The sequence below is a fragment of the Thermobia domestica genome, chromosome 13, assembly GCF_964235325.1.
Source record: "Thermobia domestica chromosome 13, izTheDome1.hap1.1, whole genome shotgun sequence".
Lineage (NCBI taxonomy): Eukaryota > Metazoa > Arthropoda > Insecta > Zygentoma > Lepismatidae > Thermobia > Thermobia domestica.
In genome coordinates this window covers 100,696,228-100,723,255 of record NC_137466.1, presented here as the reverse complement: position 1 = coordinate 100,723,255, position 27,028 = coordinate 100,696,228, and the positions used below count along the sequence as shown (strand labels likewise).

Here is a 27,028-nt window from a genome sequence, read left to right as displayed (position 1 = left end):
CTTTCTTGGGACCATTCTCATGCTTTTATACTTTGGTTATACGTATGTACATAAGCGATGTTCTTCGGATGTTTTATTTGCTAAAACATTAAAATGTACACTCTCAAATTACAAACTTTCACATCATTCATACAATGTAGCACATAGAAAAAAAAGACATAATTTCCTAGGGGAAAACGTATGAACTGAGCAGTAAAATTTATTGTTAATAAAATTTGTCTTTCCCATATAAATTCAAGACTTGTCTTCTCAACCTTTAAAAAAAATTCCAAATAAAGATGGGCGGAAAAGGGAAGAAAACTATATACTAGGGAAGGTCGGAAAATAAATAAAATAGAAAACTCTACTAATTTACAAGTCAAATAAATAACTAACATTCAGTATTGTCAATAACTGTAAAAATCAGACAAGAAAATAAACAGTTTTAAAGTTGTATTTTTACCAAAAAAAGTGACATCGAGAGCAAAATTTGTGTTCAGAAAAAAATGAACACATTAAACTGCTCTCTTATGTAAATAATTAAATCAATTAATAACAAACATTATTACGTCGTTTTCTATGAGGGGGAGGAGAACAAAAAAAAGTAGCAGAGGAAAAGAAGTATTATCAAAAACTTCTCCGAAGTATGGAAGGTCATCTGTATATTTATATAGTATATTTAAAAACTTCTCTGTTGTTTTGAACAACTCATATTATAGACTGTTAGTTCTGTATAAATTCAACAAACTGTTGACAAATAGTAGACTGTATTATTTGTTGAATAGTTTAGTACACTATCTACAGTTCTAGATCACTATTTACAGGCACAATCTTTTTATTATTAAAGGATTTTATTACCACGATGGGCCGGAAGAAGAATCAATCGATTGCACATTTAAGTATCTGCCATCACTTAATGTTTCTAAATCACAAGAAAAACTGATCTCTTGCTTTCTTCCTTTGTACAAGAAAAATGATAGACACAAAGCAAATAATTATGATTTTATTATTTTTATTTTTATTTAAAAAAAATCGCGGATGTAAATTCGCTGCACAGCAGGCAAAGGGGGGAAAAACTCGTTGAAAGCGAAGAAGGGTCAGGGGAGAACTTGCAAAAGTTGACGAATGCCATCACTGGCTACTTAAAAAGAGTCTTGCACTACAAATTATTCTGTAGAAATGACAAGAGCGTTGTTTCGTAGTGTTTGCTAGCATCTAAATGTCGCAAGCTATGCCTTTCATTTGGATAAACCTGCAAGAATTGAAAACAGAAATACATTAGATAATGTACTGTGATCATGAACACACAGAACATCAAAATTATGTAATATTACATATAAAATTACATTCACAAATGACACTAACTAAATGGAATCAAGACTGTATGTGGTAAATAAGTATGTTTAAAATCAGCATTGAATATAATAATAAACAAAACCGAATTTATAGATAAAAATTATGAAACCACCCAACGATTTAAGAGAAATTAATGGGACGAACTATGAACTTCATTCCAGTGTTTTTCAATCTGTGGTCCGTGAACCTTTTAGATTGAACGTTGAGCGTCGAAAAACAGACACAAAAAATAATATGCAAGTTCATTGCGTATCACACACTGCCGTTCAGAATCTCAATCAGGTATAGATTATACAAATAATGAATTATACAATTTAATAAGGTAAATATTATATTAGGTTAGTGCGAATGAAATGACCACTGTGACGTCTGATGGGAAACTCATCTCAGCAATTCAACACACGGATGGACTAAGATTACGCGTGTGACGTCATAAATTCTGTTTATATCCAGCACACAAGTTGGGGTACTCAGTGAATCAGAAGGCTGTGCGTTGTTGAACAGGATCTTATGAAAGTACACCATGGAGAGAGCACAACTGCAAATGGTTTTTCTTCAGGAATTCAAACTGGGAGGAAGCCGCAATAAATTTTAACAGTGTACTTGGGCCAGGAATGACGAATGAACGTACCATTCGCCGTTGGTTCCTCAAATTTCGTTCCGCCGACAATTGCAAAATGAACTGCATAGGTACCAATATCATGTTCGGATGAGCTCCTCAAGAACCTCATGGAAACAGAGTCCTGGAAAAGTATTCGTCCCACTGCAGATGAGCTAGGCATACACCATACCAATGTTGTTCGGTGGCTCCATATAATCGGTAAGGTGAAAAAGTTGGATTCATGAGTTGATACAAACCAATAACAATGTTTGTCTGGAATTCTGCAGTTCTTTGAGTGTAGAGAATAACTGCAAAGATTTTCTGCATTTGATTGTCTCTTTTGATGAAAAATGGATCTGCTGTAACAATCGAAAACTATTATAACAGTGGTTGAATCTTAATCAAAAACCAGGACGGTTTCAAGAACCCCTAAAATATTTTGTTGCTGGTATCGTAAGGTTGATCTATCTTATATTTCTCCATCAAGGCGATCGTTACAGTGCTGAACTCCATGAAATGCACCGGAACTTTGCCCGTAAGCATCAAGGAACGTTCAAAAGACAGTGTCCTCATGTTACACAAATGTCGCTCGAAGGACGCTGCAGATCTCCATGAGTTGTAGCATGAAGGCTTTCCTCACCCAGTGTATTCTCCTGACGTCTCCTCAACAGACTACCATCTGTTCCGGCATCTCTAGCACTTCTTAAGAGGGAAGACATTTTCTGATGATTGAACGGTGCAATATGCAGTTGAGGACTTCTTCGGACCACAGACATCAGTACGTAGCCTAATTGTTAGCCGATCTATGGAGAAGTGGTTGCACACGACGACTATTTTGATTAACCAGTTTATGTAATTTTCATTATTTTGATCTTCAGAAATGGCGCGCGGACACTTTATTCGCACCAACCTAACACAAATTCTAATAGATTATATGGATGTATTAGTATAAAAATTTTTGGTGGCCGTAAAATCAATATAAAAATAAGGGATTTTTAATTAATATTATTTTAAAAATATATGTAGGCTGGTATATGTCAGAACATCAAACAAAACTGATAAAATTTCTTTTCAAGGGGATAAAAGTAGAGCGACCCGGAGAATGTTCTGACTAATAAAGATGGTCCCTGCTTGAAATAGTTTGAGAAAAGCTGCATTCCGATTGAGCAGCGATTTATTTGTATTTATGCACTTTGTTAACAGCAAAGCTATTTGCATTGTTAACAACAAAGCTACATGAGGGTAAGAGTGGGAACATTTAATGTGGGGCGATGAATGGATGAGGAAGAGAGATTGCAGATTTGATGGAAAGAAACTGAAGATCTTGTGTGTGCAAGAAACAAGACGGAAAGGTAACAAGGCAAGATATCTAGAAGGCGGCTACAAGTTGCTGTATAGTAGAGCAAATCAACAACGAAGAAACAGCGTGGGAATTGTTCTTCCTAGTGATCCGAAAAATACGATGCAAGTGTGAACAGAAGAAGCGACAAACTGATGGATCCGAAAAATACTGTGGCAAGTGTGAACAGAAGCGACGCAGTGATGCAGGGACGACATGATCAATGTTGTATGCGCATATGCTTCGCAAGTAAGCTGCGAAGAGAAAGAAAAGATAGAATTCTAGGAGAACTTGGACCACGAACTCCGTAGCATCCCGATAGAGGAAAAGAGTAATTGTGGCGGTGATTTTAATCAAAGAATCAAGAAGAATATCTGACAACTGTGACACACTCACTCAACTTCGTATGTGTACACGAAGCTAAACACAACCCACTGATGGTAATGTGTTTTGGTACTACCAGATCTCTACACACGCTTTCTTAAACCACAAGCATTCTTAGTTCGCTCAACACGCGCTGGCAAAAACTAGAAACTATTGCTCCTATAGCTATAAAGTCAGAGTGAGAAACTAGGTGGAGTAGAGTCGTTTTAGACGCTTCCACAGCAAAAGTTTGATGCTGTTCTCATCGACGCTGCATGATGATGAAAGACTTGAAACTGCTTTACTGTGTGCTTCACCGGGTCACCTACATAAATTACGGCTGTGCCCAATTTAATCATCTTACTGTTTCTGCTCCAATCTGTACATCCCTCCTAATATTACAAAAGAGAGTTATAAGAGTACGTGGTGATCCTACATATTTTCTTATCCAAGTAAGAGCTTGTTTGAGAATCAAATACTTTTCCATTAGCTCTATTAAAAATTAATTATAATATTTATGTCCATAATGTATGTATGTATGTGTAATGAAAACGTCTCTTATAACTCTCTTTGATGACAACTTTTCCAGGAACCGGTGAGAAATCTCGTAAGTTAAGGAAGGTATTCAACGATCAATCCTTACCACGACTACCAGGAATAGGAGTAAAGCACGTGCGCTCTCTCTCTTATGCGACCACTTCTTGCTTTTCCCCATTGAAAGAAATATGAACATCAAGTATTGGAATCGAAACATCACATGATCAACTTCACTTCTCCCCCGGTTGTAACCTGAGAGTGCTTGGATTTTAGAAACAAGCAAATAGGTTTTATTTCTTTATTTTTGGATTTTACTTCCCATTGGTTATGCTCTTCACGTTAAAAGAGACTATAAGCTGACTGATGGTGATGGAACGAATAATAATAATGATAATAATAATAATAAAGTTGTCAGAGCTGCACATTGGTGTATACGTTGGAAAATGTTTCAGCCACTCTCTTTATCTTAACTTCTTCCAACAAGATGAAAAATGACGCGTATTGAGAATGTGTGAAACTGAAATTCGAACGAAATTCTCAATTAGAATATAAAAATAAAATGGAGATTTGTGTTCTTCGCTTATTGAATTGAAACAAATCGAACGCAGATGTTTTTATTCAATATGGTAGTTGTACAAATTAAATACTAAATTACAGAGAATACTATATTACTACTTGTATTTTTCTTATTTTCAGAAAACAGAGTCAGATGAAGATAATGAGGATGATGAACAGATCAGTTGTGGCTTACTTAAAGTCATTATCGGAGGCACTATAATCTCTATAGGTAGATTATTTTCGGAACAGCTATGACTTTTGGCGCGAAGCTAGTCAGCGAGCCGGAACATGGGAGAGGAGTGATGAGTTGCGCGCAGTGAAAGCGCTATGGTCAGTATTTGTGAGCTGTTAGCCAATTGTTTTCGCGCTGTTGTAGAAACGTCATGCTGTGCGACTGGATTCAAAGGTGCACGTACGAATACTCACAGCTGTTCCGAAAATAATCTACCTATAGAGCAAATGAATCGAATTACAATTTTACAAACCGCGATGAGAGAAGGCATATTTATGACTTTCTTAAACATGATACTAGACTTAATTGAGAAGGTAATTATTAGACACAAATGCACCAAAATAATTATTCGAGACCCATGTACGAAATTAAGACAGCTTACAACTGATTTCTTTCTAGAATCAACTGAATTCTAAGTAGTGAAAAACAGAGAGCCTAGTATAGTTGTAAGAGAATAAAAGTATGAATTACTAATCTCAACAGACAAGAGGAGGATGAAGTAGGGAGAAAAGAAACAACAGGAGCTGCTAAGTATTCATGTGAGTGCCATCTTAAATTCTGGTTGAGTAATGGCTGGTTGGAGTTTAACATTCTTTTCAGTGCCGAGGCTATGCAGGGTTTATCCCAGAAGTAATGTGTCAATTTTTTTTCAGTGTTTATTGATCAGATCGGTACAATCACTTAAAAATATTCAAAATATGACCTTGCATCAATACATTTTTGACAGCGAAATCTCCATGTGTTGTATGCCCCCTGAAAGCCCTCGTTTTGATGTTTCAATGGTGTCCAAATGACTTTCTTTCAGGTTTCCCCTTTCGGATTTCCCTTTCACTGTAGGTCCATGTAACCTCGGCACTAAAAATGGACACTAAACTTTACCAAATAAACAAAATACAATTTCAGGCAGTAGGAAAACTTCACAAACTACGAATTTATAAAATGCATGAACTCAATATGTTAAAGAAGTACGTATGAACTGAATGTATCACTTAAAGATATTTTATATTTATCAATACCACATTGATTAACGCTACAGTCGTAATGAAGAAAGAAAAAAACAATGCGAATTTGCGAATTGCGGGGGATTTCTGTACTACTACAATATTTAAAGAAAAATTCCCAACATGCAAATATTTTTAGTATTCACTTATATACTCAAGAACATTATTACGATCTCTCTCTCTTTTTTATAAACTAAATTTGCATTTGAGTTTACCTGTAACTGATACGGCTTTCCAGCTTTCACTAACGAATTAATTAATTGGCTAGTATGGAAGAAGTGAACATTCTCATCGATGAGACCGTGAATTATCAGCAGTCGATTTTCCCTACAATAAAACATCAAAGCAATATTTTAAAACACTATATATGTATAGATAGATAGATAAGTAAAGCGTAAGATATTGTACGGATTGAGTGTGTAAAGCACACAGCGACAATTATAAACAATACCTATTTTATATAGATCTCTAAATAAGAAGAAAACAAATGGCAAAGGAATAAATAAGCAAAGAACTGATTATCATGCCATTGCTAAAAAGCTGTTCATGCTTGATTTTTAATTGCGTTTTTTACACTGATTTGAGGATCCTTAATATAATTAAACTATTTTAAAACATATTCATTCATGGAATTGCGAGAAAAAAAAATTGTAAATTCATATTTATTTAAACCTAAGTTTGAGATTACTTTTCTACGTAAAAACAGATCCATTGAATTCAGAGTGCTCAACTTAGTATAAAAATTCCAATTATATAATAAATATATATCCAAAGTTGGGCAATTTTACTATTGTTATAAGCGGTACTTCAAAGATTCGAATTTTGAGGTTATTTTTCTCGTGATCCCATGGACAGATACATTTAATAGTAGTTTCATTGGATTCATCATCCTCAAAGTAATATAAAACGTGTAATTAGAAGTGTACCCAAGCGTGGCCACTTTTACTATTGGGATAGGTGGTACTACAAAGATCCCAACTTTGAACTCATTTTTCTTGTGACACCATAAAAGGATGCATTTATCAGTAATTCCTCTGGATTCAGGGTTCTCAAATTAGTATAAAAAAGCGCAATTAGAAATTTATCCAACGTGGGCACTTCCTACTAGTGGCATGGTAGTTTTATACTCAATATTCAGTATGGCAAGCAGTCAACCTGCTTTACAGTATTCGTGATCAACTTCATTTGTCCATAACTACGGTACTCACTTACTGATGAACTAACTAGCTAAGATAGTCAGGAAAAGTGGGAATACATCCCCGCTTTATTATCTGAAAAATGAGTATACAACCTTGCTTTATTGTTATTATTATTTGTTAATAACATTGAAATTGGCTGATCAAATGAGATACACACGTTGTAGTGTAAGAAAATTACGCTCTCTTTAGCCATAGAAAACTGAATTAAAACTGGAATGGTATCCAATCCTTATATTCTTTCAGAAATTACTGATAAGAGCAAAATTATTAGGAGAAATATAGTTTTGATAAATATCGTAAAAGATGATAACACGTTCATATTGCAGAAATTCTAATACAAATTTACCTCTTATTGCAGAATGATGTCTTTTGAACGAATATTACATATATACTAGGTATTTATTAATTACCCAGCTTACACAAAAGTACTAATACAAAATTCATGCCATCGTAATTTGGGGTGAATTTGAGATCACAATGTTTTAACCTCTCCTATTTGTTTCAAATGATGTGGGGTACAGGATAACTGTTGTGGGACTGCATAAGGCAGAGAAGATCGCAAATGAGGTCTTCAATTTCCTGCAGCACTCAGGATAACTTTGCGTTCGTCTACTGGACCACAGAGATATACTAGCAGGTGTTCACTGTCATGAATCGTCCAGAACCACGCCTACGGAATCCACGTGCTGTAAGAATTCCACAGGCCATCAGAAATTTGCGCACCCGACTGCAAAGAAACCTGGTACGGAAGGAGAGTCATGGCAAAAACAATGAGTAGATCCTGTATGAGAATCTAGGGGTTCAAGCCAACAAACGTCATATATGAAATTTCCTAATTCCACAGTTATGGCGTGACATGGTCATAAGAATATATAAGCTTTTTAATCAATTCAGGGCAATTCATATCAGAATATCTTTTTTACAGACAAATACACATTCACCATTGAAGAGTCTTTGAACGCTCAACGATTGTATGAAACATCGTCCAAGGAAACCATGTGATCCCTTCTAGAATACAACGAACGCAAAGTTCCGTCGCTGTGATGGTATAGTGGTGGAGCCTCTGTAAATTACCAATCTAATGCTCTTACATTTATAGTTTAACCACTCACTCATACCCTCTTTCCCAATACCAAATGGGACTTCTGACTGGTTTTCGCTTTGGCTCATAAGGTAAACTTACACGTGACTCTAACCTATTGCTGATTTTATCATGGAGGACGAATGGCCGGCTGGCAGCCCCAACCTCAATCACTTGGATTATAATTGAAGGCCAAGGTCTGATCCACGCGACATCCTGATATTGCGTCCCTGAAGCGTGCTCTTGAGCAAATACGAGGTCAGACAACTAAGTTTGCGACTTCTTACATAAAATGTCCTGCACACCTTATTTCTGTATACTGGTGTGATTACCTTCAAAGTCTCCCTTTGGTAAGCTATACACTGATGCCAGAACCTACTAACCCTTCGAAGCATTTCTGGAATGGTCTTCAGAGCTGATGTCCGAACAAAATGCCTTCCATCCTTATGTTATCAAAATGCCTTCCTTTCAACACTATTTTGATTCTTGGATAAAGAAAAATGTCACTGGGGCCGAGATCAGGTGAGTACGGCGGATGATCTACCACAATTATTATTTATCCGGTCAAAAATTCCTGTATGGACAGTGCCGCTTGGCCAGGTGCATTGTCATAATGGAGAAGTCATGAGTTTTTCACGCCAGAAGTTCTGTCATTTGCGCCTCACCTTCTTACGCAAACTTTACAGCACCCGCAAATCGTTCACTTGGTTTACTGTTCGGCCTCAACTCATGGTGTACGATCCCACTGATACATAAAAAATGTAAACATCGTTTTGATTTGTGATTTTGAATGTCGGAACTTTTCGGTTGTGGAGTGTCAGCTGTCTTCCACGGGTACTTTGTAGTCATACACGAAGATCCAGATTTCATCACCTGTAATAATTAGGTTCAAAACTTCGTCTGCTTCTCCAACAGGTCTTTACCCTCCTTTGCTTTCGATAATCAATAAGGTCTTTTGGGGCCATTTTGACATGCTTTGCGGCTGCCAAGGTCTTCAGTTAAAAAATTCCGTACAGTTTCTCTATCAATGTTCATTTTATTGCTATGAATCGCACAGTCTCTGATTTGCATGCACAATTTGAGGAACTTTGGCAATGTTTCCATCTGTTCAACTCGTTACAGGCCTCCACCCCCTCGTCATCAGTCCCTTTTCCCTCCCATCCGAAAATCCTTTAACGCATTTATACACTGCTGTTTTCTTCACGGCATTATTGACGTACACCTGCTCTAACATTTCCTGTATTTCAATGCCCTTCTTTCCAACTTCACCACAAATTTCACGTTTGTTCGTTGCTCCAATTCCAACTCAGACATTATCACAATGAAACACATGCGCAAGCACAAGCAACAATGTACGACACTCAATATGAAACTGTCACGCTCCAACGCAAGCACTGCTATAAGACACTGAAATAGATTCCTGGAGAAATACAAAACTCCTTGTATAGTGATGCCCTCAGTCACACACGGTGGCGAGTTCGTGAACTTAGTTATCAGACCTCGTAGTAGCAACATTTCCTTTGGAAGTAGTGTTGCTGAAGTTGACAACTGGCTAATACGTTTACGAGCCTGTGTAGTACCCGAGACAAACATTTTGAATAATCTGTATCTTTACTGGATTACAACAAACAAATCTCTGTGTTGAACATACCTATATTCAGGGATTTATTTGTAGCCGGGGAAGCCTGGGAATTTCCCCCCTTCTAAGTTTGACTTCCCTGTCTCTAGATTTAATTCAGTCTTCCCAGCCTGGGAAGATATTTTCCCCCTTTCTGAGGCGAGCTGTGTTGGTCTTGTTTATAGAATTGCTTCCCGAGGAAAAATTCTTTCAACTGGCATCACTACTTATCATTCTTAATCTGAGTAGCACAGTAATAATAATAATAATAATAATAATAATAATAATAATAATAATAATAATAATAATAATAATAATAATAATAATAATAATAATAATAATAATAATAATAATAATAATAATAATAATAAACGTTTTCAGTAATCAGTGAGCAGTCATAGCTGTTGTGAATTGGTATCTTTTTCGTTGGCAAGCACGTTAAAAAGAACAAAAGGAAATTGATATTAGACTATATTTTAACAAAAGAAAAGCACCTGATGATGAGGCAAGTAATTCCAGAACACAAAGTAAGAGGCTTTGAAGATAGTGCAACCTCCGAAATCACATTAGAGATATATCATCAGAAAAAATGAAAATGATTCGGGACCTAGTGTTAATAATGGTAAGGTTATTTCTAGCCCCAGTGGCTTGTTCTCTTCAATATGTGATCAAAAACAATTTGCAAGCTGGAAAATTAAACGACGGGGCTAGGTGTTGAACAAAATACTAATGACATTCGCGTTGTGTGTATTATATGTGCTTCCGTTCGTAAACTCGGTATTGATACAGTGCGTGAGTTTTCTCGAGGTTCTTCTGTTTCCTTCCACTTTCTTCATTCCACCATTTCGTTCATTTTTCATCATCACCGTCTCCTTTAGCCGAACCGGCATAAACGTGGGACGTAAAACTTGAAGATTTAATTTTATTTCGGTATTCATACAGAAAGAAGAATAAATGTACAAAGTGTATGGTGCAACGATATTATTGCAAAAGCATCAAAGAAACGTTTTTATAAAATTTTTGACTACGAAAAGTCTATTGCACACAAAAAATGTTCATATGTCAATATGTGAACAAAGGGATAGGGAAAAAATATAGGTTTCAATGGCAAATGCAGAAGACAGGTGGAAAATTGTGAATGAAATTCGTGTTAAAAACACAGCTACGATATTTAGGATTGCCTACGTTATTGTCTAAAATCGTCTATTGTTTACGATGCTCCCACATCTTATTAAATTACAAGAAATAAATTTAATGGACCTCGGACAAGTTCTTTACTGCTATGTTACATGTGCAAATATTATTGATTTTTAGCTACAGAAATGAAGGCAAACTGGCCGAATACCTTGCGCGTTTCGTTGAACCCTTCGAGCTAATGGTGGATGAATCCTCCACTGTGTCTCATAAACCAGTTCTCATTGTGTATATCCGTACTGTAGTTAATCACGTATGTATCTATATAATTTTAGGATTATTTGAGTTATAGGCAATATAGGCAGAGAAGTTTGTGATTCCGTGATTATGTGAACCCGTATGAATCTTTCCAAAACGATATTACGGGAAAGACTTATGGCAGTTTGTCTGAGAGCGCCAGTAACATGCAAGGCGGAATAAATGATGCTGTCTCTTTACTGCAGCGAGAATTAGACACCAATTTACTCGTGTTTTACTCAGGAGCGTCATTTCAGATTTCCCTTGATATAAGTAAAATTTTGCGTTTTTCACTGATTTTCTACTATTCTATTGATAAAATCTATATAAACCTCAAACTCAGGGAGGGGCAGTTGCCCCTAAAAGACGCCTCTGGTTTTACTACATGAGTCAGAAGATGGGACTGGTTGTTCACAACGCTGTTAATACGGTTTCAGATATGGTTCATTTTCAAAACTTTGTAGAATGATTACACGGTGTTTACTCAATATCCCCGTAGAACACGAGAAATCGAGCTAATATCAGGAGAACTAAGTATTCGCTTCTATAATACGTATTACTAAAGTTTTTGATGTACGTGGTGAGGCTGTTCATTTCGTTCAGTAGAAGCATTGTGGAAGTCCTACCCTGCGCTAGTGGAACACTTTCGAGAAGCTTCTACAAATTTGCAGAGAAGTTTTGAGCAGCGTGCAATATTTTTGGGCCTACAAAATTTCACTAAGTGGAATTTTGTTTATGAAATGTCCATGATCCGAGATGTGCTGGAACCTCTAGATGTCCTTAGCCTGCTTCTACAAGAAAGGTCAGCATCTCTTGTACTGTACAGGCAATAAGCAAAATTGAAACAACTGTACGTGTACTGGAAGCGTTGCAAGAAAAGGATGGCATGTTCATGGAAGAATTACAACGTCAGTTTGAAGAAACTGGTCAGTTTTGTGGAGTCCCACTTGCAAAACCCTTAGACAGGTCTCTTAAGAAGTACCAGCAAAACAGATTGCAATTCTGTCAGGGTCTAGCAGATAACATAGGTCTTGCTTTCCTAACGAAACCTTCAGTGGGGTCGAGGTTTTGCTACAATCCAAGTGGTCAGAAGAATTGTCTGCAAGAATGTTATATGGCGACAAAGAAGTAATGGAAATTAAATTAAAATAAAATAAAATAAAATTTTCATGCAGCTACCGACAAATAAACTGGAAAAAAGACGGTGTCCGATTTAAACCAATCTCCTATTGCTTCACTATTCTAAAGTGAGGTACGGTGTGACTACTATTAATTCTACTGGTACTAAAACTTATTTATGGTATGAAGAATGAAATTTAGCACGTCTTTCCCCTTCTATTTAATAAAATTAGATTCAAGTGTATGTGCACTTATCACTGTTATGCAAAAAGTAAACTCTTAACTTTTGTAGTATTTATTGTTCGGGCAATGAATTTCGTCTTCAAATACCTAATAAGAATGGACTAATGAATTACTTGTCATAACAAAACAGTTTTACGTAGGAGTGTGACACTTGTTATGACAAGTTATGCAGGTTGCAATGTAAGTATAGGGCTTTTGCTGGATGCTGCACACTTGTCCTCAGCAGTAGGATGAAAAGTAGCAAGGCAAGTAACGAATTTGTCTCATCTACCTAACCAAATTTTATCTAACGTCCCTACCAATATTTATCATAAAATTGTTTTTTTAATGAAAAAAATTATGAACTTGGAAACTGGCTATGAAACTAGTACCATAATTTCAAAATATATAGGTTTAATAACGTTGTCCCAACCTGACTTTATAGTTGTTCTGTTATACGGAACACAATCTTTCATAAATATCCCCCCCTTCTACAAAATCCACAAATAAATCACTGCCTATATTCATACTTGCATGTGCGTTCCTCCTACCGACATGTGTGTCAAAACTTTTGTCTACACTAAGTATCACACTACTCACATAAATTAACGTTACATGGTTATTTTTCTCACAATATCAAGGTGTCCATCAAATTTTGTATAATTAAATCTCCTGATCCTTTTCCCTGACACTGTCGCTATCACTTTTCTTAGTATAACTCATGAAAAATTACGTATACTTGATGTATACCATTAAGTTTTCAACACTGTTCATACGGTTATGAACCACAAACTCTGTTACAAAATCATTAACATTTCCAATATAGAAGTCCTGGATAAACATTTCTCCCTGAACTACAATGGAATTCCTTGACATTTTACTTGTCAAATAAATTCCCTACCTTTGCCTGACCGGTAGACACCCTGATTTTTTCCACTTCATGTTATATATCTACATTATATCCACTAGTTTCCATGTTATTTAAATGATAAAGGCGGGGCAGTATTTAACGTTTTAGCTGTGCCAGGCCATTAGAGAATGCCTCCCCTCAAAATCAATGTTTGCCGTCTAATTTCTGTAATTTCCAGAACTGGAATATGAAAAAAACCTGTCAAAGATAATTTGCTGCCACAGGCTATGGTCCATGCGCAAATACGACCCCAGATATAGGCATATATTTAGTTCGAAACATCAACGAAAAATTCACACTATAAGTCATGAAAATGATTTTATTGGACAGAAGTTGCTTTACTGGAATGCACTAACCTGGCTAAGTGATTGTTAGGCTTAAGAGGTTACTGAGTTGGAGTGTAGTACATTATAGAAGTGAGGGACGAGGTTCATGCCCAGCGTAAAGCAAATTTAAGGTAAAAGATGCTAAGAAGTGTGATCAAGAGAAGGAAAAAGTGATCTGGAATGTATAAAGCATGAGTAATGAAATATTACATGTGTATTGTATTATTTAGAAGTGATATTTTGTAAATGAAACTATCTCCCGATTTTGATGTTTCTAAATAATCTACATAGCTGTTGATACTTTTGAGGTTGTATTTTTCATCTTCTTTTCCCCATCTAACAGACTTCTGACCCCACTACTTGAATATACACCATTCAGTACGATGCTTAATGAATTTGATGTAGCTTTATCATTTTGATTCTTGTTGTGTGTACTCGAACTTCTATAATTTTTAATACTCTAAAATTAAGTAAAATGAAGTAATGCGTTAGTTTGAAGAAACTTACTCATCCGGAAACTGATTTACATAGCTGAGGATGGACCCTGCTTTGTAGCCCTGTTGATTATTTTCCGGTAAATCCATATAACGCTCCGTGTATCCGGTGTCATACAAATTCCACGATGTAACAGGAGCACCCGCTATTGCCACCTGCAAACATAAAGCACAACGTTACTTTTTCTTTTCCCCATCCTCAACCCACCTTATTACTATTTCATCATAAAACGCAGAATCACCTCTGCATCCTGTTACATTCTGTAACTCCATAATCACCAGCACTACTTACGTATATGGCTGGGATACGTTCATAGGGAGATACTAGTACATCTCTTTTAAAGAAACATATTATACAAAAAAGCACAATAAGAGAAGCTTGACCATGATTTTTCATATGCATCATTCATATGATATTGATCGTGTTATACAAAAAGCTACACTCTGTTCCAAAGTAGTCTCTACCTGAACACCTTTAATATAAAGTATTTGTTTTATCTCTCGCAAGCATCTTACGTTCAATTTTAAAGATATCATGTATATATTTTCACAGACAAATGAACTCTTAAAGCCATGGACTTCATATACTTTCCTAAAATACTGAAGAAAAAAATCAATGCAGTGTATTCATGCTTACAGACTATTATTTTTATTTAAAGTACTTCAAATTTTCAAAATATCCCTAATAATGTCGGCAAAAGTGTCTTCAGTCAATGACTGCATAATATAGTTCGTTGATACACTGCTTAACAATGAACAGCATCTTGAAACCAATACTCACTCAGTTCGAAGTGTTTCAGAGGTATAAGAACTAACGTCAGGGTAGTAAAAGAATTATCTTAGTTCTAATTTTCAATCTGTGAGCTCATCTTTGGCTTGGCTTTAGTAACATGCAAGTAAGTTAAACAAATTTTCAATTAAATTCGGCTAACAATTAGAACATTTCTATCTGACACGTTTTAATAAAGGATTTTCTTCGTTTATATGTATGGATTCAAGTTTTCGCACTATTACTCCGTTATTATTTGAAACGAACACAATCTGTGAAGTATATCAAATCCATTACGCTGTTTCTACATTAAATACAGGTACCTTAATCCGATTTCAAAGTCTAATAACTTGGAAACATTAAATCGTATTTCAATGGAACGCCTGCCGCTCAAAAGAATGAAGTTTCGATTGATTGGTGAAAAATGTGACTGGTATGTAGGAGTGACATACCTAACAATATCTCCCATCAATCAGTCAACTCGTCAATTCCCGTCAATGTTGACGGTATGGGATGAGTTCAACTAATAACTCGATGCATGTCGTTCGGCCGAAGATGTGAACTGAAAACTTGATATAATTAAAATTATTTTGTAGCAAATTTGCAATTTTAAAAGCAAATACAGCACTTTGAAATCAGATGACATATGTATACGTGTTCGAATTTTAACACTCCTTCTTTATAACTGAATGAGTTTCATTTACATACGATTAACCATTTTCAAGATATAACACTTTGAATTAGGACGAAGACTTTAGAGGCATCCTGTATAAGATTTTGTTTGTCTGCTACGTACATTGAAAATACTTTCAGTCTACTCTTTTCCCGCACTACTTTACTTATTGATCATAATAGATTAAATCACTTTGCAGTTGTTTGTGTAGACAATAACATAACTTCACATGACCAAAGCTTTGTGAGGTGTGAACCTAGAGCAAAGGATCCTAACCAATGTACTGTCACCAGTGATGAATCCGAGCTCTCCATATCAAAGGCGAGAACATAAACTAGTTTGCCAAGACTGAGCTTCTTAATCACTTTAGTTTCCAAAATTTACTTAACCATGAGTTTTTAATATTGCATATATAGTAACGATTTACTGAGTTCATTGTACTACATTAACGCATGTTAATGTAAAAGTTTTCTGATGGTCTGGATAAATAGGAAGATTTTTGATCGTAAAATATTCAATATTTACTTTTCCTGTAAAGGTCTGCACCTCATCTTCTCCAACTGTATTATATCAAGCAACGATGATATTTCTTAATTTCCATTCAATTTTAGTTTTGTTCCATAGTTATGCATTATAGGTTAATAGAGAATGGCCTCTCTACAGGTATTGTTCATAGGAATCACGTGTACCAGTGGCTAATTAGTATTAATTTGAATTCTCGGAAGCCACTTGTTTCTTTCGAGTATCTACTGTCTGTCTATATATTAAAACATCTTTTCTATATGCACCTCATTTTTCATTTTTTCTTTAACAAACTGTAAATATTATTAATGGTTGATAATGATCAAATAAAGCAATTAGCCACTCTTACTATTAATTAAACTGGAAGTAAAATTTATCTTGTAAAAGTACTTTCGCAGCTGCAAGAGAAAAAGATTACCTTAAATATACTAGGATGCTGAGCAAGAGCCATTAGACTAAGGTAACCTCCATAGGACCAGCCATGGATAGCCACCCTACTCATGTCAATGTAACCTAAGGTTTCAGACAGATACTTCAAAACCTCTACCTGATCGGCTAACTCTACTGTACCCTGTAAATAAATAAATAAATATCAAGTAATTATGAATGAAATAAAAATCAAACTGTTTATTGCATGCAGTTATTAACCCTGAACACGTAAAAGTATTCGTAAATATAATCCTCTAAATAATAACAGTATGTATTTACTTATAGAATAATAAAACATTCTAGAAATAAAAGTCTACCTGATGGATAACAATAAGGAATGATATAAAATGCAATAAGCTAATCACTACGGTACTGTATACCTACATTTGGACCACGCTGTACATTGCAACTATTACTTGAGATAAAAATTAATTCCAATAACATAAAATACTTTGACAAACGAACGAAAATAAACAAATGTATATTGTTTTCGTATTTTTTGTGTGAGACGGTAAGATTTGGTTCCTTGTGAGCAGGCTGTACGAGTATCACACATAAACTAGATACTATCCCACATAGGCTGATTGCTGAAAGAATACGTTAGGGTTTAAGCTAACCACCAATTTATAACTAACCAACAAAAACTAAACGTTGTTGTGTGCGATAACATAATAAAAAAATCTAATCGAAACGAAAAACAACTGAACATCAATATTATAATATCCAATACATTTCTAAGTATTATCTGAAAACGAAAGTCAACGTAGTTCTATTTTCGCTTGAATACTTTCCAAGATACCCAGATATATTGTACAATAAGTGTAGCGCAAGTGTCCCATTATTTTAAAATATGAATATTTAGATGCCACTCTCACTATACTAAACTCTTGGCGCAACAGGCGTTAGGAGACCAAGGCTTACTAGCCGGCTTGTGGCACTCATGTGTGGTCAGCACATCCCTTGCTGTTAATGCTGACTTTCTAGACTGGGTCCATTACTCTTTCTCTCAATGTTGCCAACTGTCCTCACGATACTGGGTCGACGCCGCAATGCCGAGATCTGGGGAGGAGGAATGGTCACTTATCTTTCCTTTCACCAGACCATGCACTGCTTGACTTGGCTAATCTCACAAGAAGTGGATTCCAGCGTGGCTAGTGTGTTGTCATTAGCACTCGCGCTAGTTCCTATAAAATTTCTAAAACCAATATTAAGTCCTTTTCGAGCTGGGTTGCTTTAAAAAAAAAAACTATTTTCCTACACTTCCGGTGTTCTGTAACTATGAAATGATGCGATTCCGGAAATTATATAATGAACCCATTAGCATGTACAATCCGCAGCAAAAAACCTGCAACATGAGGATGTAAGTTTATTGTGAAACTACGCCTAACAGCACAGGGAATGAACATAACGTCTAAGTGGAACGAATCACGTCAGGATAAACCTCAGCCTCCTCCCGTGCACACTTATTTTGGAGCAAAAGACTTCGTCATTTCACAATAAACTTATATGCTTATGTTGCAGGTTTTTTGCCGCGGATTGTACCAGACTCTTAACTCTGCTCATATTGAACACGGTTTCGCAACAAAAATACATCAAATAACACGTAAATAATAATAATAATAATAATAATAATTCTGGCATTTTGAACTTTCAGAATCGATCCGGAAGTGGTCTGTATAGACTGGAAATAGATTTTTTAAACTGAAAATTTTAATATAGATTTTCGAAATATAGATTTGGAATTATGTAAGTAAATAGGAAACTTTTTTGTCTTCTTTGCTCTCAAAATGACTTAAAATGTGATGAAAAAATTAGCTTAATACACAGATCACTTGTTCACTACTCCTAAAATTGAGTAACAAAATATTTTGTCAAATAGTATTACGATAACTAAATCCTGAATGTTCTATTAAATCGTTGGTTGGTTGGAGCTGAGCGTCACTTTCCAACATCGACCCCATATAAAACATGGTCCTACAATTTAAGGTGGAATCCGAACCACCGTAATGCATTCCAATTTCACGTGTCACCACCAGGAATCGAACTAAAGCAATGCGATAGCACTAGACTAGCGGGAAGAGCGACGTATGGTTTTACCTAGTGTAAATAGCACAAGGGCTGGAAAGAAATAAGTGACAACATATAAATCTTTCGTGAACCATATATTGTAAAATCATGAGATTTCTACATGCCAATGCCTTCAACGTAACCCCCTGCAGTATGTTACACCCGTTGCCGCAGAAGTCGCAGTATACCAGAAGCGATGCCCTCTTTGTTGATGTCTGCAAGAGAGCGCCCTATAGCTCGAAGTATGGCATCTCTGCTGCGGAAACGCATTCCTCGCAGTGGCTCTTTCATCTTAGGGAGTAGATGAAAGTCATATGGACTCATGTCTGGCGAATAGGGTGGGTGCTCTAGAACCTCCCACACCCATCGGTAAACAGGTTCCTCACAGCAACTGCGTTATGACAACGGGTGTTGTCATGCAAAATAATGGATGGATCCCTTATGAAGTTGGGTCGTTTCCTGGGCCGTACAAGACAAAGATGTTCCAGAAATTTGTGGTAGTACACTGCATTTACGGTCTGGTTCGGAGGAACTGCATGCCGTAATATGACATCACTACATCGTATGCCACTATCAGCATCACCTTCACATTCCCCGGTTCCTTACCTAGCTTCTTGGGTCGGGGGGATGATGGGTGGCGCCATTCTTTTGATTGGCACTTAAGTTTTGGCTCACAATAGCGCGCCAAGTGCGATGATCCTGTCCAGGAACACGTAACCATTCCGTCTATAACGTGCCGAATGATCACCGGCGAGGGCGTATCTATACCATTTTTAAACGTCTGCAAGGTAGTGCGGTAGTCACCAGGATACAATTTTTCGGTAACGAAGGACATTGTGCAACACATTCAACATTGTAACGAGTTTCTACCTCCTTAGCCAATTCCCTGGTAGTGTACACCTGCCTGTACACACGCAGCAAAAACTGAATCAATTTAATGACTCGGTTTTCGACGCCATGTCGACCTCCACCTGGTTTCTGTTGCACAAAACGTTGTAACCCAACGTGCCAGCCCGATACGGCAATGCGCAATTACCGCATGCTTCACGTAGTCTAGAGTAACATTCCCTGGCTTTTTTCCCATGGGCCACTTCGATCTTTATCCATGTACGTTGTTCTAACTTGGAAAAGATCCCATTTAGATCGGTGTGATTTGACAACCTACATTCAACCCATTCCACTACTATCACTGCAACACCTACACCAGCGCGGCCACCCGCGTTATATAGCTCCACACACCCTCTACACAGGCCGGTAGCCCGCCCAAAAATGTAAAGGGGGGGGGGGGGAAGGACGATTCAACCATATTGTAGTTCATCATTATATTATAGTTGTAAGCCTACCGTGAAACTTTTAGGGGGCCAATAAAAATTTAGGGGGGTGGCCCCCCAAGACCCTCCCTGGATACGGGCCTGCCTCTACACGTGTTGCCAACAGCAACTCAAACAAAACTCCCTGCGCGGGGATAAAACAGTGTTATCACTTATTTCTTTTCAGTCCTGGTATTTTTATAAATGAAGAAAATTATGATCTCACTGTGATCCCATAATAAAACTTTTAAGACATGGCGCTGAAGTATGTATGTTTCTGGAGTTCTCTCGTGGCTATATGGTTACAGTACACATCTTCGGGTGGGAGACTTGTGTTCAATTCCCAGTGGAAGCTTATATGGTTCGAATCCCTCGTTAAGCTGTACGTACACGTCTCATATAGCCTTGGTACTGAAAGCGACATTTAACTCCAAAACAACCAACCAATCAAAATAATTGTTTCTGGGCCACGATAGCTCAGTGGTAGAGTGCTTACATCTGGTGTGCGGTCTTTGTATGATCCTGGGTACCTCCAAGTTTGCTTTGTGGTGGACAAACACCGTACACGTGGGGCTTTGGCGTTCTCCCGTTTCATCTCATTTTCTTATTATCATCATCACCGTCTCCCTTACTCTCGGAGCATAATCGTGGGGCAATAAACTAAAAAGATGAGTTTCTATTTACATTTTTCAAAATTTTCAGAGTAGAGATTTTTGAACAATTGACTTTTCAAAAAGACTTTCAAGGATCTTGAAATTAAATATTGCCAAAGGTAGTCAGTGACTTAATTTGAAGCTCATAACAGAAGCTACAATTTAGTTCTTATCCCATCTTTCTACGTTATTTCTACCTTCATTTCTGATTGGTATTGTCACTGCATGTATACGGGAAATTGAACTTTTTTTTCTATATTTTGGAGGGCTCTACTGGAAAACTACAACACACAAAAATATGATATTTTGCAGTTTTCCTTACCTTAGCTGCTACTTCATGGTAATCAAGTATAAATAAAATAAGAGAACGTCAGATTGAAAATTGACAAAAATTCGATTTACTGGATATATAATGATTTCAATATTAAGTTTTAGCTGCTTTAGGAAAATAAAGAACTTTTCGATCACAAATGCTGTAGTATCAGCTTTAGCTAAATAGGCACGAAAAACACATGTAATGTAGGTTTCATCCGTATTGGCAAAAAAAAGTTAATTTTATTACTACCTGAACGGTAGTGGAAGGTCCCTTACTTACATATAAGATGAAATATATATAGTACGGGACAAGAATAAACGACCAAAAACATCATTAGTTTTAATGGCATTTTTGGTCGTTTATTTTTGTCCCGTACTTTATATTGTAATATCCTCCTGTAAATGACAGCGTTCCACGTGGCTGACAACGACAATGCAGCAGACGAAGAACAGCAACAACAACATGTGGTACGGAAATAAACGATCTTCATCACCACTCGAGGATTTCCGAGGACCGGAGAACAGGCTACAAAAAGGCACCGCAGCACCTCAGAAGCTATCAGTTTTGGCTGGTCAATACCTCTCTTAGCTTACCTGAAGCTCTGAGAGAACCAACCCAACTCAATCTCCTGGCTGTGACTGGGCCTTGAGAGCTCCTCACCACAATCTCCTGGCTGTGACTGGGTCCTGAGATTTACTTTCTCTCTTGCAACTAGGCCCTAGGAGACACTTATCTCCTCTCGGCTGCGACTGAGCCTTGAGAACACTTTTCTCTTCTGGCTATGCCTGGGCTTCGAACGATACCTACAGCTGCTTTCTGCTACGCCTGGGCCCCAAGGCTCTCCCATACCTGTCCCTTGGCTGCAACTAAGTCCTAGGACATCCTTACTCCTCAATACCAAAATAAGGGACGCCGTTCGGTCTTCGGATTGCTTATTTCTAATTATATTTTTATGTAAGAACGATTGTAATAAAACAGTTGTGGGAGGGAAAAATCTAAAATATCATCATTTTGCTCTGTCTAGCATAAGTTTACAGTATATATATATATATATATATATATATATATATATATATATATATATATATGCATGCATATATGACATGCTAAAAAATGTCTGTACTTACCATTCTACACCGCAAATGACTTTCGAAGTGCAGTCCTCTATGTTGCGATCCCCGAGAATCAACTGCAATAACACAATACCCCTGCGCTGCCAACATATGCAACCTTAATTGCTTCATTCCCTGTTCGAAAGAAAAATTTTCTAGTAACAGCAACACAAGTAGTCATTCAATAATAAATGTAATAAGAATGTATTGAGATTTAACACGTTAAAATAGTTCGCATTTTAGATAAACAACTGCACATGCACACAAGGGAAAAGTAAATTAATATGGTGAAAGACTGCTAAGAATATATTGGTGTATAATATTTTCCCAAAAATGGATGTCCTGTTAATTTATTTTGATCACTGATTTCACTGTATGATTTTCTCTTACTTTTCAATGAGTTCCTTTCCTTTTTCAGATATATAAAATTAGCTTTATTATTGTTGATGATTTCAGGGATTTCAACTTTTATGGATCATTAAAAAGTATTTCTTAAAATAAATGTATTTTCATCGCACTGCTTATAGTTTGTTTTCTTTTGTTTACATAACTGTACTGTTACTCATTTAAATATTATTTAAATGTTTAAATGAATGGTCTTGTACCAGTCACTCAATTAGCAAGCTTGTGTTACCCTGATTAGCACTCTCACAAATACAAGACTTGACTGAAAAGTAATGCCTCCATGGTTGTAACTTTTTCATTTGTTAACCTATTTTCAAAATTATGTTTATACCTGATAGCTGCATTCGCTCTCTATGTAATACACCTGTTCCTTTTGTTCCTAGGCATCATTGGTGTACTGGTAACTGAAGTAGATGGCGACCAACATAGACATCAAGTTGAAGCAGCGAGCTGTCATTGAGTTTTTAAAAGCTGAGGGTTGCAAGCCAGGGTTGTTTTGTTTAAAATAAAATGTTAAAAACTTGTTTTAAACACGTGTATTTTTAAAGACTTGTTTTAAACATACGTTTATTTTTATTTTATTTCTGTTTAAAAAAAAAAAAAAACTGCCAAAGAACGAAAATTGTCGAAAAGTGCTTCCCATGTGAATGTTTGCATTTCTCGTGGCTACAGCACGTCAATATGGCCATCTACAATTTGTTTTGTCTCTTTTTCCCCTTGTATTTAACGTTTATTGTATTGTTTAAATGATCATCGGTTAACTTGCGAGAAAGTGTCGTAGTCGAAGGTTGGAGTACTTGTACAACTGATAGTAAAAATAAATAAAAGAATTATCATGGAAACAAGTTTTTGTGTTGTATTCAGAAAACAAACAAAGAGTTCTTTTCTAAATTGCGGTTCTAAAATTAAAATATTGCAGGCATTCGTTGATACAGTGCATGTTGGTTCTCAGTCTCCGTACAACTTGGAATCGTTTAACATGAGTTTTGCGGGAAGAAAGGACATCATTTGGAGAAAATTTATTGAAGTAACTCAAACTGCATCAGATAAGAAACCGGCCATGCAAGCTCGTTGCAAAACGTGTAAGAAAGAAATGGTTGATTTAGTTCAAAGAATGAAGAATCATTATGAAAAGTGCAATGCTGTGAAAAACCTGGAAACCCAAACAGATGGTAAAAGTGTTGATCCGAAAATTGCTTCTGATGACTTGAACGTCATTGATGTGGTTGAGATACAAGTAGGAACTTCAGATAAGAATTAATTTTGTATCACCAATTTCTTTATTATTATGAAAATTTTATTTCGTCCCTCTCTCCCACCTCCATTCTAAATTTTCTTAAAACTTTACTTCCCGGCATAGCTTGTGTGAAGGGACCAGACGACAAAGCGCAAGGTATGGCAATCACCCATGTAACTAACCATTAAAGCATAGTACTTACTGTCACATCATTGCCGAACGTCAGTGAGGCTCCTGAGACGACTTGATTTACATTTGTTCGTCTATCTGTATGTATGTACCAACATACAGGGCGCAATTTTCGGTCTTTTAACATTAAATTTTTAAAATAGAGGCAGGAGACGTCCGGAATTTGCTGTATAGATTTTGAGTGCGATCCGATGTAAAATTTCAAAATTAGCGGTTCGGATTCCACTTAAAACATAAGCCCTGTTTCATATACGAGCTGTGATTGGAAAGTTTTAAGACGAGACTTGTAATTTAAAAATGGCAGTACTTACAGGCTATTGTGATGGATCTCCTTCAAAGTAGTACCCTGCTGAATGAACACACCGATTCCAACGGTGTTTCCACTTTTGGATGCATTCCTGAAAATTATTTTCCGTGATGGTATGAAGCACTCTCTCCGTATTTGCTTGAATGTCCTCAATTGAGTCAAATCTCTTCCCTTTCAATGACAATTTTAATTTAGGAAAGAGGTTGAAGTTGGCCGGGGCCAAATCTGGGGAATACGGGGTTTGCGGAAGCACAGGAATGTTGAATTTGGCCAAAAATTCCTGGTTCCTGGAGAACGCACAATGCGCTGGTGCATTGTCGTGGTGGGGAATCCAATTCTTTTCTTTTCAGAGGGCAGTCCTTTTCCGCCGCACATTTTCGCGCAGACGCTGAAGGACACTTTTGTAGTATTCCTGGTTGACTGTCTGCCCCCTAAGGGCAAATTCATGATGCACGATACCTTTAGAATCGAAAAAAACACCAACATTGCCTTTACATTCGACCGACTTTGTCGCGCTTTCTTTGATCTTGGTGAATCTGGGCTCTTCCACTGAAAAGATTGGGCCTTTGTTGCTGGGTCATACCCATACACCCATGATTCATCACCTGTTATTACCCTATTCAAGAAATCTTGACTCAATTTCGGCACGATTAAACAGTTCTTGGGACATTTGAAGTCTGTGTTCTTTCTGCTCGTGTGACAATACTTCTGGAATTTATTTCGCGGACACTCGACGCATGTTCAAATCATCAGTTAAAATTGACTGAACCGCATAGAAACTTAAATTCAGGTCTTCAGCCATCTCCCTAATTGTAAGTCTGCGGTTCGAGCGCACTAAATCGCCAACTTTCGCAATGTTTTCGTTAGTTTTTGATGTTGAAGGCCGGCCAGACCGGGGGTCACATCTACTGACTCGCGACCATCTTTGAATCAGTGAAACCAGATAAACACGTTTGACTGGCTCAGACATGTGTCTCCAAAAGCTGTTTTTAAGAGTTCGTAAGTCTCCCAAGCAGATTTCTCAGTTTTAAAACAAAATTTTACACAAACGCGTTGTTCCAATTTTTCATTCATTTTGCCCACTTAAAAATCCCCCCCCCCCACACGCCCGCACCCAACTGATTGCTACGCCGTACTGAATAAAGATATCTCGGTGCATGTTTCAACATGTCTCAAGGACACACCAAGCCACCGCTTCCTTGCTAACGGGCGATTATATCTACTCCATCTAAGCAGTGTTGCCAACTGTCTTAAAACTTTCCAATCACACCATGTATCCTTGCTACTGATGCAAAACTGTGATTAATCAAACTAAACAAACTAATTTTATGCATTTCGAACAAACTTGGATTGCAGGATAAATTTGGCTTCAATTTAGTTTATTTATTTATTTATTTATTTATAGATATGGGGGTGTTCAGAGCACAAACAATCCAAGCCCATTTTCAGAAAGGTTCACTTTTGCTCAGCAAACGTAGTATCTTCGTAGCCAAGAGTACAAATAAATGAAACCAAAACCACTTGAAAGGGTGTGGGCTAGAGTTTCATAGGAGAGCGTTGATGGAAAGGGGGAATGGAGGGCTAATTTCCCCCTCCTTGCTTATAAATTTAAGATATTAATATTATATTGTGTACGCTATAGCGTTGGAATGATTAACAAATCAAGCTCCGAATGCTATAATGAATGTTGTATATTACGTTAAATAAATGCAGGATGAGTCAAAAAGAATACACCAACGGAAAACGTCGTAACTTCGCACCCACGAATCCAAAATGAAAGAAAGAAAAAAAAAAAAAAAAAAAACTACGTGACAGGGTGCAACCAAGAATTTTATATGATTGCCGCTAGAGAGGGGTGTCCATTTAGAGGTCATCCGCCCCCTAACCTGAATTTCACATTTTGGGCGCAGTAATGCAGATTTAGAAACCTTTTGCTGGGCAGCCACAGAAAAAAATAAAGTCCTTACACCGAATAAATACGGATTTTGATCAGTTATAATCCATTTCCATTGCCATAAGAAGCTATAGGCCTATATTGCTCTCCTGTATAATTTTTGGCCCACGGATTCAAAAGGTGACTCTACTTTCGAGTTTCGGGCCTGCTTAAAATTCAGGAAATTGGGCCTAAGCAACTTTCTAGTTTTGATCATCTGTATTTCCTATTCTATATTTATTCGGTGTAAAGACCTTCTGTTGGACTTTGCTTATCAAAAAGTTTCTAAAAGTGCCTTGGAAATCCCCCACTTACGCCACAGTATAGAAAGGTGTTCTATTCTCATATATTAGGTTCTTTGTGTTGATGAAGACTCCCATAGTAAATAATGCTATACTCTCTTCTATCTATATCAGACGTAGGTGGCAGCCTACAATTCCTTGTAATGTCAACTTGATGATGCATCTTCAATAAAACAACGTATTAATATACATATTTCTATATACAGTTTAATAAAAGATCAATTCTTCCTCTCTTAACAGAATCTTCATAAATTTACACACTATAATTAACATACACTCATCACATATCATTACAGTATTTACATCTGTATTCACTTTCCTTATTTATTTCTATATTATTAAAATTATATTTATTCCATTATATTTCGTAGAGGGCTGTTTTAGTAAGAAACACTACAATCATCTCCTCAATATATATATACATATAGGCATCATCCA

The 27,028-nt window shown here is 36.7% G+C and overlaps 1 protein-coding gene across 1 annotated transcript in view; it reads right to left on the bottom strand.

The window, feature by feature from the left end:
* Positions 1-60: 60 nt before the first annotated feature.
* LOC145668393 (dipeptidyl peptidase 9) overlaps positions 61-27,028 on the bottom strand; it is a gene marked incomplete in the record, with an annotated part of 122,191 nt that continues 95,223 nt past the window's right edge. The window contains 5 exon segments of the mRNA XM_081736182.1: positions 61-1,231; positions 6,182-6,293; positions 14,380-14,522; positions 16,749-16,901; positions 22,233-22,352. Of these exon segments, the coding sequence (XP_081592308.1) occupies positions 1,139-1,231; positions 6,182-6,293; positions 14,380-14,522; positions 16,749-16,901; positions 22,233-22,352 (621 nt within the window).